This window comes from Periophthalmus magnuspinnatus, chromosome 20 (genome assembly GCF_009829125.3).
Source record: "Periophthalmus magnuspinnatus isolate fPerMag1 chromosome 20, fPerMag1.2.pri, whole genome shotgun sequence".
In the NCBI taxonomy this organism is placed as follows: domain Eukaryota; kingdom Metazoa; phylum Chordata; class Actinopteri; order Gobiiformes; family Gobiidae; genus Periophthalmus; species Periophthalmus magnuspinnatus.
The window spans coordinates 20,516,773-20,532,325 of NC_047145.1; the positions used below are offsets into that span (position 1 = coordinate 20,516,773).

The 15,553-nt window shown below is 41.3% G+C and overlaps 1 protein-coding gene across 1 annotated transcript in view; it reads right to left on the reverse strand.

Annotated features, from left to right (window-relative positions):
- ctnnd2a (catenin (cadherin-associated protein), delta 2a) overlaps window positions 1–15,553 on the reverse strand; it is a 385,529-nt gene that overhangs the window by 151,487 nt on the left and 218,489 nt on the right. Inside the window, exon 15 of the mRNA XM_033985946.2 lies at window positions 14,822–15,119. Within this exon, the coding sequence (XP_033841837.1) occupies window positions 14,822–15,119 (298 nt within the window). The remainder of the gene's footprint in view (window positions 1–14,821; window positions 15,120–15,553) is intronic.

The window sequence follows — 15,553 nt, forward strand, 5'->3', positions numbered from 1 at the left end:
CTCTTTCCCTTTGTGTCTATAAAGTTTAGAGACAGAGAGCGGATCACGTAGCAGAAAACAAAATAAGAAGACGAGCTGATGTTGGCTCCAAGGTCACACACAGACGCACACAGACGCACACAGACGCACACAGACGCACACAGACGCACACAGACACACACAGACACACACAGACACACACAGACACACACAGACACACACAGAGAGGCCACCTTAAAGAGAATAACTAGAATGGGTAATGTAGCCAGAACAAGCAGAGATAACACGCAAAAACACAAACACACACACTAGCACATGTACGAGCGTACACACACCGGCACATACACACAACACATACACATCAACACATAGACACCAGTACACATCAACACATACACACGAGCACATACACACCAGTACACATACACCACCACACACACCAGCACATACACACCACCACACACACCAACGCATACACACCAGCACACACACAAGCCGATACACACCAGATCATACAAACTAGTACATACACACCAGCACATATACACTAGTACAGAACACACATACCAGCATATACACACACCTGCACCCATACATCAGCACACACATACCTGTACATACACACCCGCACACAAGGACATACACACCAGCACATACACTCCAGTACCGTACACACACACACACACCAGCACATACACACAGCTGTGCCTCAGGGCCAAGGTTCTAGCAATGCATCATTACCCACCCTTGGAGGTGATTCCATATCCCAGCATGCATTTCTCATGTGGAGAGGAAATTACCCCTGGGCCGTGCTGAGAGCCAATAGAGTGTGTCCTCTCTGCTCTATCTGTATCTTACTTTTCCTTTCTTTTGCGTTAAACCTGTCACTCTCTGTACCACTCCACTGAGGCGTTGTGCCAAGTGTCACTCGGCGGCTCTCCCATGGGTCACCCGGGTTTAACCTTTCTGCTGTCGACGCTTTTTATAACAACACTTCTACAACTACACCTACTGCAAAAGAACTGAATAAGGCGATATATGAACTCGACGTGGGACGATTACGACGACCAAAATAACAGCGATTAATGATAATATCACGAGGATGAGTCAAGTTGCGGTGATTTTTAAAAGGTTATCAGCATTAAAAATTAGAACTTTATTGTTATGACTAAGTTCAATGTTTAAACAACTATATATTTGTACTTTTTTTGGGCCCCGGGACAACAGACCAATTTGTCCCCCCCGTGTCAACTCCCCTGTGATTTATTGCCCCATCCCTAATATGAACAAGTATTTATATTTTTTTTGGTAATTATTATAGTAAAATGTCATGGTGGTAAAGTTGACGACTGCTCTCTCGTTACAGTAAAAGTGCTGAAGTCTCCAGTACTTTCAAATAAACTGGTACAAAATGTCTCCCTGGTATTTCTTCCTCGTAAAATACCTGATTGTGATTGTTACGTTACCATCTTTTCTCAATATGCAGAGTGTAGTATTGCGGCGCTCGTCACGTTCCTCACGTTTTTACTGAAGCCACAATACCCTTAGCGTCGCTGTCCTTGGTGCTAAACTTGTATAAAAACATCTGTACAAACGAGTAGCGCACATATTCTGTTTTCTCTCTTACACCGGTAAAAAGTTGCGAGTGACTTTCACGGTCAGCCTTTGTGACATCGTGGCGCTCTCCGTGGTTCTGACATTTTCAGTTTCATTGAGGCCAATATTCGAGAACTCTGCCGCTGTCCTTGGTGCTAAAGTCACACTGTTTTTTTTCCTACTGCGCTGGTGCAAAATGTCTAACCTGGGACGCTTCTCTGTGTATAATCTGTACAGAATAACTCTCTCAAACTCAACCAGGTTTGTTTATTTCAGTGACACAGGGGAAACAGAGGAGCTCATTGGTCATCTACCCCTTGTTTGAGTTCATTTTTTTTTCTCGTAAACTCTCATTTTTGATAACAACAGATCACGCATGTCCCTGATTGGCTAATCCATCTGTCAATCACGCACTACACTGCTTCGTAAAATACTGTAGCAACGCTGAAGGCAACAAAACGTCTACTTACTCATTATTTTGTTCCTAATAAATTATGCAGTCAGGTTTGTTTATTTCAGTGACAGAAGGAAAACACGTCAAGATCATGCAAAACTGGATAGTTTGGTGCCACAATCTTCATTTAATAATCTGGAAATGAACTTTTATACCCGTATCTGCACCTGTTTTTAATGTTTTATATGGATTTGTTAGCTTTTGTGTTTGTATTGTATTTTAAACAGGGTGCCCATGACACAGACAATCTAAGTGCTCTCATTGGGTTCCCCTGGGTAAATAAAGATAAAAAATTCTAAAAATGGAGAAGCTGGTTGGTCACTACAACTAAGCAGCCATGTTAGTTTTGATATGCGTGTGTCTGATTGGCTTTCTCCCTGAATTCAGAAAAAGAAAACCAATCACACGTCATTGCAAAATACTGGAGAAACGTCCTGAAGGCAACAAAACATCTACTTAGTCAGTGTTGTGTTCCTAATAAATGATTTGATTGCGATTGTAAAGTTCCTCTCTCTTCTGTCCATTGGTACAAAACCCTGTCGCTGTCCTTGGTGCTGAAATCCCATTCCGTACTTTCTCTTCCTGATGTTACTAGTAAACATCCTCTTTACGCATTTAAGTTATATATTGCATTGTAAACACACTATTTACCATCGTGTACACGTTGGCTTGACATTTGCAAGAAATTCTGGCTTATAGTGAAAGATGCAAGAAAGAATGGAGGAGAATAGCCCAGAGAAATAAACTCACCACAGTTAAATTCAAGATATGGGACCTATTCAGTGGCCAGAGCTGAACTGAGCGGAGAGACACTAAGACTAAGCACTGAGGAAATGTATTTTCACTTTAATGCATAAAACTCCCTGGGCACGGAATAGTAAAACGAATACAACCGGTGAGAATTTGTCTAACCTCAGTGTGAAGGGAGCGCATACCCTCCTCAGTAAATATCATCCTGCGTACCGGGTGTAACACTTTATTTCCATAATAGCAAGCATCATACATAAACCATATGTGTCGAGCTCTGGCCCCTAACAGCACAAGCTTTCCATTTCCCCGTCACACATCCATGTACACGTCCGCAGCCGCTCGTGTCCGGCTGACAAGAGCAATCAGCGTGTAATCGCATTCACGCGTTGTGTTTATTTAACGCCACCACCACGACACGCTATTGTCCTTCGTGTGACAACGCATTAGCTCCTCTTATCTCATATCAATGCTGTCGCGGCCTTAAACATACACATAGCTAAGCACACCACGCTAGAGTCACCCCTGACCGCCGCAGTTTTCTATAAATAGAGTCCACGCGCGCTAAAAATGACCTGCCATCCCCGATCAAATCATCTGCAGATAGCGTTTTTATGAGGGTCCGTGCTTATTTGAACAGAGCAAATACTGGATTACGGGTTTTATTATTTGCGTTGGTCAAACATATTCACTTCCATGTTTAAGAATAGTGGTAACAGTAGTAAAAGTACACAGACGGACGGACGGACAGTACAATGAGGCAAGCGCTTAGTCTGTAGGTAGGTTTTTCACTGATTGTTATGATTAGTAGATAGAACCATGGACCGTATTGTCATGGTCCCTGTCGGTCCTGCTCATTTTTTTGTACTTTGTCCTCCCGTGTCTGAGCCTGGAGCTGGGGTGGAGATCTTGGCTCCTCCCACACACACCTGGAGCTCGTCCGCAATCGGCTGCACCTGGGAAGGATAAGAGGAGCCAGGACCTGACACTCCGCGCCAGATCGTCCGAGTATCTCTGTGGTACTCCCTGCTTGGCTCAGTTCACGTTTTGCGCTTGTTGACTCTGCTAAACTGGATACTTTTGCTTCTCAACGGATCCCCGCTCTTCTCTACCGGTCCGGTCCGTCCCGTCTCCGCTTCTCTCGCTCTACCGTTGAACCACGGCAAACACCTCGCTCCCGACTCACCGACTGATCTACCGTAATTTTTGCACTTTGCACCTCTGTCAATAAACACTGTTAAATCTTCCCCGAGTTCTGTCTTTTTGGTCCTTCCTGTCAGACATTACGACACTTATAAAGAAGTGGACAAAGGGAGTGTGACGTCAAAGCGTTCGGCTCCGGTCAAATGAAGAAAGACGCCTGATTTGTCTGTTATTAATGTTCATATCTTGATTTACGGACACAAAAGCAAAAAAAAAAAAAGAGAGGAGCCACAGTTTTCTAACATAAAGTGAATTGGAGCCAAACAGGAAGTGCACCCATGCTCACTTCCTGTTTGGAACACGGCGGCTAGCAGGTTAGCTATGTCCATTTATATATACAGTCTATGGATGGAAACTCATACTGTCATACTAACACATTTTGAAGCACGATTTATGTCACTACAGAGAAATATCGTCAATAAACCTTAATATTGAAACTACTTTATGCCACTGATTAATATTTAAATAATGCAAGGTAATCCCAGTGAACCATTTTTAAATAAACTGGTTCATTAAAAGACAAGAGATGCAACAAATACACAGCAAAATGTAGCAATAATTAGCCAAAAAAGAGACTTATTCATCCACATTCACTCCACAGGTCAAATCGTATCATATTACAACAAAAACACCCCCAAATCTTTTCACTTTTGCGAAGAAAAAGTGCTCACGATGAATCCTGAGCCCCAAAAAATATAGTTCCATCTTCCACATACTGAACGATAAGTCGATACAGTGATTATAGTGACAGGTTTAGCCGTGATTGTGTCCTTGGGTAAGACAGCTGACCTCATCCAACAGCGGTGTATGAAAAAGTACTGCATGAATAAATAACTTGTCTAAAGATCAATGGGTTATTACAGGGACAGCTCTGTCAGTCTCAAATTCTGACGAATGAAAATAGCGGGTGACTGTAGTTCAGATGGTAGAGCGTCTGTCCACTGATCCGAAGGTTGGCGGTTCAAATTCCAATTTCGACATGGACATCAGTGGTAGACCGGTCAGATCCAGTGATCCACAGGTTGGCGGGGATTTGAGTGACTTGAAGGTGGAAAAGCGCTGTATAAAATGTAACCGTACTGTATTCTCAGCTTATAATTTTGCCAAAGAAATCGTTACTTAGACGCTTATCTTTACTAAAACTTCTACTGAAACGAAACCCTCATTTGAAACTCAAGTCGATACTGAAAAAACGTATAACATCGAATGAAAAAGGATGTTTTTTTAGACAATTTCTATGGTCTTGATAGATATTAGAACGAGTATAAGAACACGTAGTAACATAAACAATCCTAAACGAAGCAGAATTGACTCGTGTGAACTTTTAGCCATGTTATAATGATGTTACCTCCTAAAAACAGACCTGGAGTTGTGTTTTGTTTCATTCAGACATTTGAATAACCCTTTATTATTAGTCTGTCTACATCTCCAAAGCACAAAACGCTCTGTTCCACCTTGTGATGTCATGAAGAGGTAGCTTTCATGCTAACAGCTCGTTTTTTACCTTTAGCTCAGTAGAGTTTGGCATTTCCAGGGCTGAAATGATCCAAATGATTCTAGTAAAGGTGTGTGGAGTTTAAAAACACAGTTGAGTGGATCACTTCCTGTATTACCACATGATGACATCACAAGGTGGAAGAGAGTACTTTCTGTTTGAGAGAAAAACAGCTAAATGTGTAGCGTTTGTGAATGAAACAAAACACAACCCCAGGTCTGTTTTGTGATGAGGAAACAACATTATAACAGATCAGAAAACAGTGTAATATCAGCCTTTTTAAAGAAACTACAAACTTTACTATTATTATTATTTCCTTCATTTGAAATTTTAGATGAGTAGCTTTAACTTTCATGATACTGCACAGAAAGGGACAGAGGATTTTTTATGATGACCCCAAACACCATAACTATTCATCAAAAGCTTTTCAGATAAGTAATCAATGCCAGACTCTGTACGAAAAGACGTCTAACGCGATAACATCACACTGATTTGAGTCAAACGCAGAGAATATGATTAGTATTCTTATAATGCGCTGAGTCCATATTCCGTTCTGATTGTTTGACGAGACACCCCCGCAGCCGAAACCGTCCTGCCGCCTTGTTTTTGCGATCACAACTTTTCACAAGCTGCCAATCCTCATTTGTGTGAACCGTTGCTGCTAGCTCCCCACTTCACAGCGTTGTTTCTTTTCCCGGCTCGGCCCCTCGTGCTTTGAAACAATAACAACTGCTCCCTCATCCCTCATCCCTCGGTCCCAAACCTCTCTCCCTTTTTTTTTTACCTTATCCTGTTTTATCACTGTCCTACCTCACAAAGCTCCATATGTTTTGCATAGCTCAGTGGCTTGTTTCTTCTGTGGTCCTGCTTTGTAATGAAACTATCCTATTCCCCAAACAAATGTCTTTTAGTGCCTGCTTCCTCCAATCTTGTTTTATTTGTTTTTGCCGCCATGGGCCCATCCTTATCAGGTTCAATTTTACTAGCTCTATACGTATCGTGGTTTAATATGGAGGACATGGTGGATTATCTTGATTTTTGTGCAGAATCAACACAAAAGAAAAGAGGGAGAGAGATTTTTTTTTTTCGTTCTTAAAGCTAAAGCGCCTGATTTCTACACATTTGAAGGAGGAACTGGTATTTTAAATTGGTCAAACGTACGCGAAACTCTCACAAATACTAGCATTTAACATTTTAAATATCCACACGCATTCATTTTTGGGCTCGTGCGTTGCTTTCCAACTCTTTTTTTCATACGGCAAAGTGAAAAAGTGGTATATAGAGGTAAATATTGCAGATTTAGAATAGTTTTTGTGGTTTAAATCTGCTCTTGGTTATTATATCAGTGTCATAAATTAGTTTCATTATTGTTTGTCGTCTATATTTACATTTTTAATATCCAAACACATTCATTTCTGGGCGTGTGCCTTTTTCATCTTGAAAAGTGAAAAGTGTTGTGGGCCGTCCAAGCGTAGCCAATCAGAGCGCTGCGTTTGGTGGGTACTTCCAGGTTGATGAGGAATAAAAATATTTTATCATTGGCTGCTGATGGCACACAGTGGTCTAATTTTGTCACAAAGTTTTATAATAAACTCTTTTTATTTGTATTTTTATGGGCATGAAAGAAAATATGAAACAATAAAAAAAAATTCAATCCTTTTTTATGTAATGATAAAACAATATGTAGGTGTATGAAAATTCTGAACAGAAATAAAATAGAAAAAATATTATTATTATGAGTTGTTTTGTTTTTTTTTGTTTAACTTCTTTTATTTATTTTTCCCCCATTTACATTCCCTATATCATCTTTTCTCACTTACGAATTACTAGTACTAGCATCTCCTCTGCTGTCTGCACCTTACCCCCTACAAAATCATGGAAATATCACACACACATGTCACACACGTCACACACACGTCACACACACGTCACACGTCTCACACACACATCACAACACAAACTTGTCACATTAAACTGTAAATAGCTGTTATGTCTGCAAACCATGTTAGGGCTTGGTTTGTCTCTGTCTCGGTCTGTCTCGGTCTGTCTCGGTCTGTCTCGGTCTGTCTCGGTCTGTCTCGGTCTGTCTCGGTCTGTCTCGGTCTGTCTCGGTCTGTCTTTGTCTTGGTCTGTCTTGGTCTTTGTCTTGGTCTGTCTTGGTCTGTCTTGGTCTGTCTTGGTCTGTCTTGGTCTGTCTTGGTCTGTCTTGGTCTGTCTTGGTCTGTCTTGGTCTGTCTTGGTCTGTCTTGGTCTGTCTTGGTTTGTCTTGGTTTGTTTTGGTCTGTCTTGGTTTTGTCTTCATATGTCTTGGTTTTGTCTTGGTATATTTTGGTTTGTCTTTGTATATCTTTTATGTCTTGGTTTGTCTTGGTCTGTCTTGGTATGTCTTGGTTTGTTTTGGTATGTCTTGGTCTGTCTTGGTTTTGTCTTTGTCTTGGTCTGTCTTGGTCTGTCTTGGTCTTTGTCTTGGTCTGTCTTGGTCTGTCTTGGTCTTTGTCTTGGTCTGTCTTGGTATATTTTGGTTTGTCTTTGTATGTCATTATATGTCTTTGTATATCTTTTTATGTCTTGGTATGTCTTGGTCTGTCTTAGTATGTCTTGGTTTGTCTTATTACCATTTATCACCACTGTGTATGACTGGACGCTATGATTGTCTTACATTAAATAAATAAATAAAAAAAAGAAATAGAAACCGTGTGTGAACTTCTGTCATCCAAACCAATGAGTGACTCTGATGTTTCATTGTATATGTGAAAGCTGGAGCAATATATACAGTATTTAGGGGTCAATATTTATCGTATGTACAGTTTATTGGCACTTCCGGGAGATTTTTGGATATTTTTTGGCAATATGATAAGATTTAAGCTGTAAAAGGTTGAAATAATAACTTGTCTGACACATTACACATACAAAATATCTACTAAAGTGCTTCATTCTGCTGTTTATTTATTACAGCTGCCCACCAGGAGGAGGCTCCGGGGCAGATCCAGGACACGCTGGAGGGACTATGTCTCTTGACTGGCCTGGGAACTTCTTGGGGTCCTGCTGGAGGAGCTGGAGGAAGTGTCAGGGGTGAGGGAAGTCTGGGAGTCCCTGCTTAGACTTCTGCCCCCGGGATACGCAGAAGAAAATGGATGGATGGACGATTTTTTTTTAACAATATTGTAGATTTAAATTTTTGTGTTTTTAAAAGTTTTTGTGGAATAAATTTGTTCCAATATTATCGTTTATCGTCTATATTTTCTTCATCTATATGTCAAAACGTGCTATCGTAACAGGCCTAGTCTTAAGGTGGAGTGACATTAAAGGGTGATATTTCTATAGGCTTTTCGCTCCATCCTTTACCACCATCTTATCTTGACCTCTGTCCCCGACACTACATTATTCCCATGGTTGACTCCTTTAATCTTCCATCCCTCTCCTCATCCTACCTGATTTTCCACTCTGCTCATTTGCTTCCATTTCCAAAGTGCGCCACCCCTCCCCCCCTCCGTCCGTCTCCTCCACCTAATCTCCCCTCAATACTTCTTTACTCCCATCCATTAGCCATTATTGAGTTTTCTTCTTTGTATCACCATGCCCACGTTAGCTTTACTGCATCTACTAAATATCTAACGGCTCCCTCATTTTAACAAAACAGCCACACAATCAAAGACACAATGTGGAGGTATTGAACAGCTTGCTGACAGTTCCAGCGATCCTACACACCCCCGCCCGCCCGCCCTCTCACCTCTCCTCCCCCACCTCATTCAAGTATTCCTTGCGTCTAATAGCTGCTAACTCATTTAGCACTTCATGTTAGTTCGGCTAGATCCAATTACTCTATAGAAGAGAGAGAGCGTAGTTTGAGTAGGAGCAGATTTAACCTTGTGGTGAAGGGAACGGCAGGACGTGCAGCAGCAGCGATTCTGGGACAGCACAAGCCGTCAGATGTTGTGGCCCATATTGGAAATGGCTCCCGATAAATATAAACAATGTAATAATAATAATAATAATAATAATATACAAGTAGACTAGACAAATGCTCAAAATATAATGTCAACAGCTCTCATTATTAACGTTAATTTCTGATCTATATGTTATAATGTTGTTTCCTCATCACAAACAGACCTGGAGTTGTGTTTTTATCAGACTATATGTATAAATACACAGTGTCTGGGTGGAGACTCCGGCACCACCTCCTCACACCTGCACGTCATCACCTGAGGAGTATTAAGAGGCGTGGATCTCTACACTCACCGTCACCTCGGCTCAGTCTCATTTTTTGTATGTTGCTTCTCGTGCTCAGTCGGACTTTCTTGTTTTTTTTTGTCAGATCTTACCCCCTGGAATGCCCGTGCCTCTACACCGCCGCTTCTGATCCAGCTCATCTTGTCCCGTGCCAGAGCGTCACCCGCCGACCCAGCCCTTCGCCACCTGCTCCGCTAGTCATCTTTCACATTCGTATTTTAAATAAACTCCGTTGAACCGTTTCTCGAGTCCGTCCGGACGTTACGACACATAGCTAACCTGCTAGCAGCCGCGTTCCAAACAGGAAGTGAACAAAGGCGTACTTCCGGCTCGATCCGCTCCAATTGGAAAAACGTGGCCCCCTCTCTCTGTAACTGCAGCTGTCAGACTCGTCATTTTGGTCTTAAAATGTTCGTATTAACCCGCTCTACATGATCCTGAAGTTGCGGACACGATAAGGAAATAAAAATGAAGATATGAACATTAATAACAGACAAAACAGGCACCTCTTTCCTTGAGTTTGCTTCCACTAGCGTTAGCAACAGGTTTGAGTGACGCCCGCTCTCTGCTAAACTAGCAGTGTCGACGGAAAGGGCGTTACCTTCAAGATCCTCGCTCCTGATTGGCTCTTCGGTCGCTATGATACTCGCAGTCGGAATTCCTAATATGGAACTCGGCTCTGAATTCGCCGCTGTAACTGCTAGCCTCGATTAGCTTCATTTGACGGGAACTGAACGCTCACTTAGTCCACGGTTTTGATTCATTCACACATGTTTAACACAATATTTAAGAACATTACACAACTTCGCTTCAAAAAAATTCAGTTGTTATTCCAATAAACACATGCATTTATATGTTATTATTAACTGTGAAGTATGTTGTACCAAAGTGTACAAATCTGTAGGCGTATATGTCAAGAGGACCACACGACACCATCCATTAAAACACACTGCAAATCCACACATGCCAATGAATATAGTAAGAAATATTTAACACTAATATTGGCACAAACGTATATCGCACTTGCCTCCTCCATCAGACCCCTACTCCGAAAGTCTAATTGCTCATGAATAACTTCAAGGCTTTTAATTAAACAAGTTCTTATTAAAATCAACAGGGGGTTACAAAATAAAAGCCCTGAAAACAAGCCTGGTGTAAATGGTGTTTCATGCATGTCGTTTAGATGATGGATTTGCAGATGAGTTAATTTAAACACAGTAATTTAATTGTTATTGCAAGAGCTTTGCCAGTTATAGTCACCAGTTAGTCAACATAAACTCGAATAAAAGTAAAAGTATCACATGAAAAAAAACGACTTGAGTAAATGTAACGACGTACCCGTTTAAAAATGTACTTAAAAGAGTGAAAAGTTAAAGTATTTCGCACATATTTTGAGGTTTTATAAGGCTGCAAACGTAGTGATTTTGAAGATCTGTGTTGAAACAGTCATTTTTTCCAAGCTGTTTTTATTTGTACATCTGTGTTTGCTCTAATTTTGAACATGTTAAAATTAAACACTCAGCCTTTTCAGAAGGTCTCAAACGATAATAAATACTTTTACTTTTCAGTCAGAACGTACAGATACCTACTCTTAATTGTACAGAAATAAAAGTAAATAGTATCCACTGTAAAATGTACTTAAGTAAAGAAGTATAGATACCTAAAAACATTTACTTTATTATATTCCGCCACTGTGTGTAACAAGCCACTGCACATTTTGTCCTTAATGTCATTGGGTTAAACAGGGGAAAAAGTGAATCTGACCCATTTGTCATGACTGGACCACGAGGATCATCTCCAGGTTTTGAAGGGTGTTTTCCGTCTGCAGTCGTAGCTTTCAAAATGTCAAAAGTAATGAGCACCAATAGGCAGGTGGCTGTAATCCGTAATATGATGGTGAATCCGTAATACGAGGGTGAATCAGGTGAGTTTTTATTCATATCAAAGCTGCATCTTTCACATGTTACAACAGGTTTTTATAGTAGTATGTCTCCAATCTGTGCTTGGGAATAGTGCTTATAAATACCCCTTATATCGACCTTTATTAACTTTATTATGTGTAAAGAGGTGCCTTCGAACCATAAACTGTATAAAGAAGTGGACTAAGTGAGTTTGACGTCACCTACAGCGTTCAGCTCCAGTCAAATGAAGCTAATCGAAGCTAGCAGTTATGGCGGCGAATCTGGAGCTAAGTTGCATATTAGGAATTCTGACCGCGCGTATCATAGCAACCAAAGAGCCAATCCAGAGCGAGGATGTTGAAGGTAACGCTTATCCCTGCCCGCACCGCTGGTTTAACAGGGAGCATTCGTCAATCAAACCTGTTGCTAACGCTAGCGGGAGTGACCTCGGGGAAAGAAGGTGCCTGATTTGTCTGTTATTCATGTTCATATCTTGAATCGTGGACAAAATAGTGAAATAAAAACCCCAGGATCATGTAGAGCGGGGTAATACGAACATTTAAGACCAAAATAACGAGTCTGACAGCTGCAGTTACAGTGACAATTTTTCAATGTAAAGTGAACTGGAGCCAGAGTCGATGGAGCTGGATGCGCGCCCGCGAGCACTTCCTCTTTGGAACGTGGCAGCTAGCAGGTTAGCTCTGTCCATTTATATATACAGTCTAGCCTTCAAACAAGTGAACTCTCCCAGTGCCACATTCGTAAAGTCGAGGTTAATGTTGCTGTACTTGCTCCATATAATTCAACATTTAGTTATTCTTCTACCTCGAGGAAACACTCCACAGCACTGCTCTCGGCCTGTCAGTCAGACTTATGAGGACCTCTTTAGTATTTGCCTCAAAAGAACTGCAAGACTGAACTCTATACTTATTTTAAACATATTTAAGCATATTTCAACATTCAAACTTCGCTCTTTAGATGTTTCAGAACGTCTTTTAGCTGCTGTTCTTTCTGGTGACTGACAGATGCTACTGAGACTTGATCCAAGCAGCTCCTTTCTGCATGTAATTAAAGGAATAATACATCAAGAGTCCTAAGAAATATATATAAATAATGAGTCAAGTCTGTGCTTTGGTTAATTACAGAGAAAGGAGGACAGAAGTGATCACAGCCCAGTAGGACACGTCTTTAAACGCTCACTGTGACATTATGAGGGTGGGAGTGAGTGTCTCTCTGTTTCTCTTTAGAACACAGTGGGACAACTAGACAAACTCAATCTGTACTTTGTGTTTGGTTGAGCGTAAATTAACAATGTTATTTATAGTCCCTGGTGATTGTGAAAAAAATACAGAAGTTTTACACTATATAAAACTGTCTGACATGAAATGAGACTAAACTTTTCCTGTTTTAGGTCAATTAGTATTACCAAAAATGATATTCTATTCATATTTCTATTTGCAAAATGCCAGAATAAAGACAATTTTTCATACTGTAAGATTACTATGTCTGTGTAATCCCTCAATTGTCCAGGTCTGATCCACAGCAAAAGACGATAACGTTGGTACATCCTCTTATAGACGTCGGTACATGCATAAGAGGATGTACCAACACCGGCGTGAGAGCAGCTCAGGACCCCAGTCTGTCGTGCATCTCCATCTCAAAGCCTCTAAACACTCCTTTGAAGAGAGCGACATTCAGATCTGAGCCAGAGAAAAGAAATAGTTTGAGGAGAGTTAAAGCAGCTATTTTTGTTAGGAAAGACAATCCTTCCTTAAACAGGAATGGAGGCCTGAGACATAATCTCTCACCGATCTACAACTCTATCCTCAGACCCGAAACAATGAGAACAATGGGAGGGTCGTTAAAGGTTGAATAGGGTCATTTAGCTGTTTACAGTTTCAGTGTAGTTAAACCATCTTTTCACACAGATATAAGGCAGTGTCCAGCAGTAATCTGACTAAAACTGAAGAAGCGGCTTGGACGAGAAGCAAAACGTTTTCACTCCTACAGCGATTTGTCCAGTTGACAGATTTAATTTTGTCTTTTGCTATGTAAGATTACTATGCATTTAAATAATTTAGAGAAAACTAGATAATGATGTCACGTCTTGGGAAGCTTCTGAGGTTTATTGACAACATTTGGGTTAAATAGAGACACACACAGGCTGTATCTGAAGGCACACGTGAAACACACTGCTTCGTTGTGTAATGCCATGGGAAAGTCAAAAGAAATCCTAGTTAAAGTAATCAGAATTTACCTAAAACAGGAAACGTTTAGTCTGATTTTACGTCAGACAGTGAGAAAAGCACAGTGTTTTTTTATATAGTGCATGTAAACGTCTGGTTTCAACTGTAAATACCCACAAGTACCCACAAGTACACACAAATGCTTAAGTAAATGACATTTTAACAAAATAATGTACACAATACACAATAATGCCGCTTCTCTTCATAAAGATGCTATAGTTTGGCCTATGATGTTCCGCAGCATGGCATTACAGTTATGAAACTTCATGGAGACAAGTAGATAACCCCACAAAGCCACGTTACAGGTCAGATCTGCGGAGAGCCAAGCCAAAGCACGGTAAACGTTCTTCTTTTCAGAGTAGTTATGCGCACTAAAAAACACCTGTCATCGGATCAATGCACGAAAGATGAATTCAATGCCATACTGTGGAACATTATAGGCAAAGTAATGACATCTCCATGGAGACAAGAAGGTGGCGGACCCTCCAGAGCGTCTTTAATTCAGAATCTCACAAAATACTGTTCGACTTTGACAACTGCAGAAAGAATATACTCATAACGGTAATATTTGTATGTTGTTCCAGTACATTGCCGGAGGTATTTTTAAAAGGTCACAAAGGGGTTTAAGACTTAGAAATAGTTGAATTTAGTGAATACTTTATGATTGTAAGATACCAAAGTCGTGCCATATCTTTATCTCCGCAGGAAAAAGTGATTCCAGCGTCATACAAACTCAATCAAAGGCCTGAAAATCCAATCAAAACCTAAAAAAAGTCAATAGACCATCCTTTCATGATTCTTTCAGCTATAACCAAACAAAATGTGAACGCACGGTATCTCAGGCGCCCGAACTCGCCCATCTTTTGATCCTATGGCGTTCGCGTGAAGCCCGTAACCGTAGCAACACATCAATGTACAGACTACACCTATCATACGTACGAGCTTTAGCGTCCGCAGCCTTTGATCTTACCTGGGGTCTTTCTGGATGGAGTCGATAGAAGGCGAGCGCTGCAGGCTCCCCTCGGGCGGGAGAGCGGGTCCCGACTTGCTGTAGGGCGATTCCACCACAGAGGGGCAGTACTGAAGCGTGCGGTAGGGGTCGGCCACGTAGGGATCGGACCCGTAGACGTCCCCGCTGCTCGCGCTGGAGGTGTAACCCGGTCCCACTGTGGCGTAATTGTTGGTCCCGCGGCTGTAGTTTCCGGTGGCGTTGCCGTGGCTTCCCGTGCGCTGCAAGGGGGCGGAGTCCACGCCGGGGGAGGAGGGAGCTGGCGAGGGAAAGAGGGGACAGAGGACATAACGTAAGGATTGGTCGTGCACACGCTGGGTTTGGTCTGAGGATGAGGTAGACAAGAGTTGGATGGAGAGAGTTAAAAGAGGATAAGAAAGGAGAAAGAGAAGATGTGAGACAGTAAACAGATTATTTGGCAAAGCTGAGTGTTTCCATTTATACAGAGAGCCACTGGCTAAATGCCCAGAATAAACAGTAACAGTAACGTTAAAGAAGGATCGCTGCAATAAAAGGCTCAAATACATCGAAAGCGTTTTGGTTTAGTCACTGCGTAGAGTTAAGGAAGCAGAAAGTTCAAGAAGCAAAGTCGGAGCTGCAGATTAAGTGAGCAAAATTCTTGAAACTGAATAAAAATACAGGTAGTAAAGTCAAAAGTCACTAGTTGGTACTTTGTTTGTGTTATAATCTACA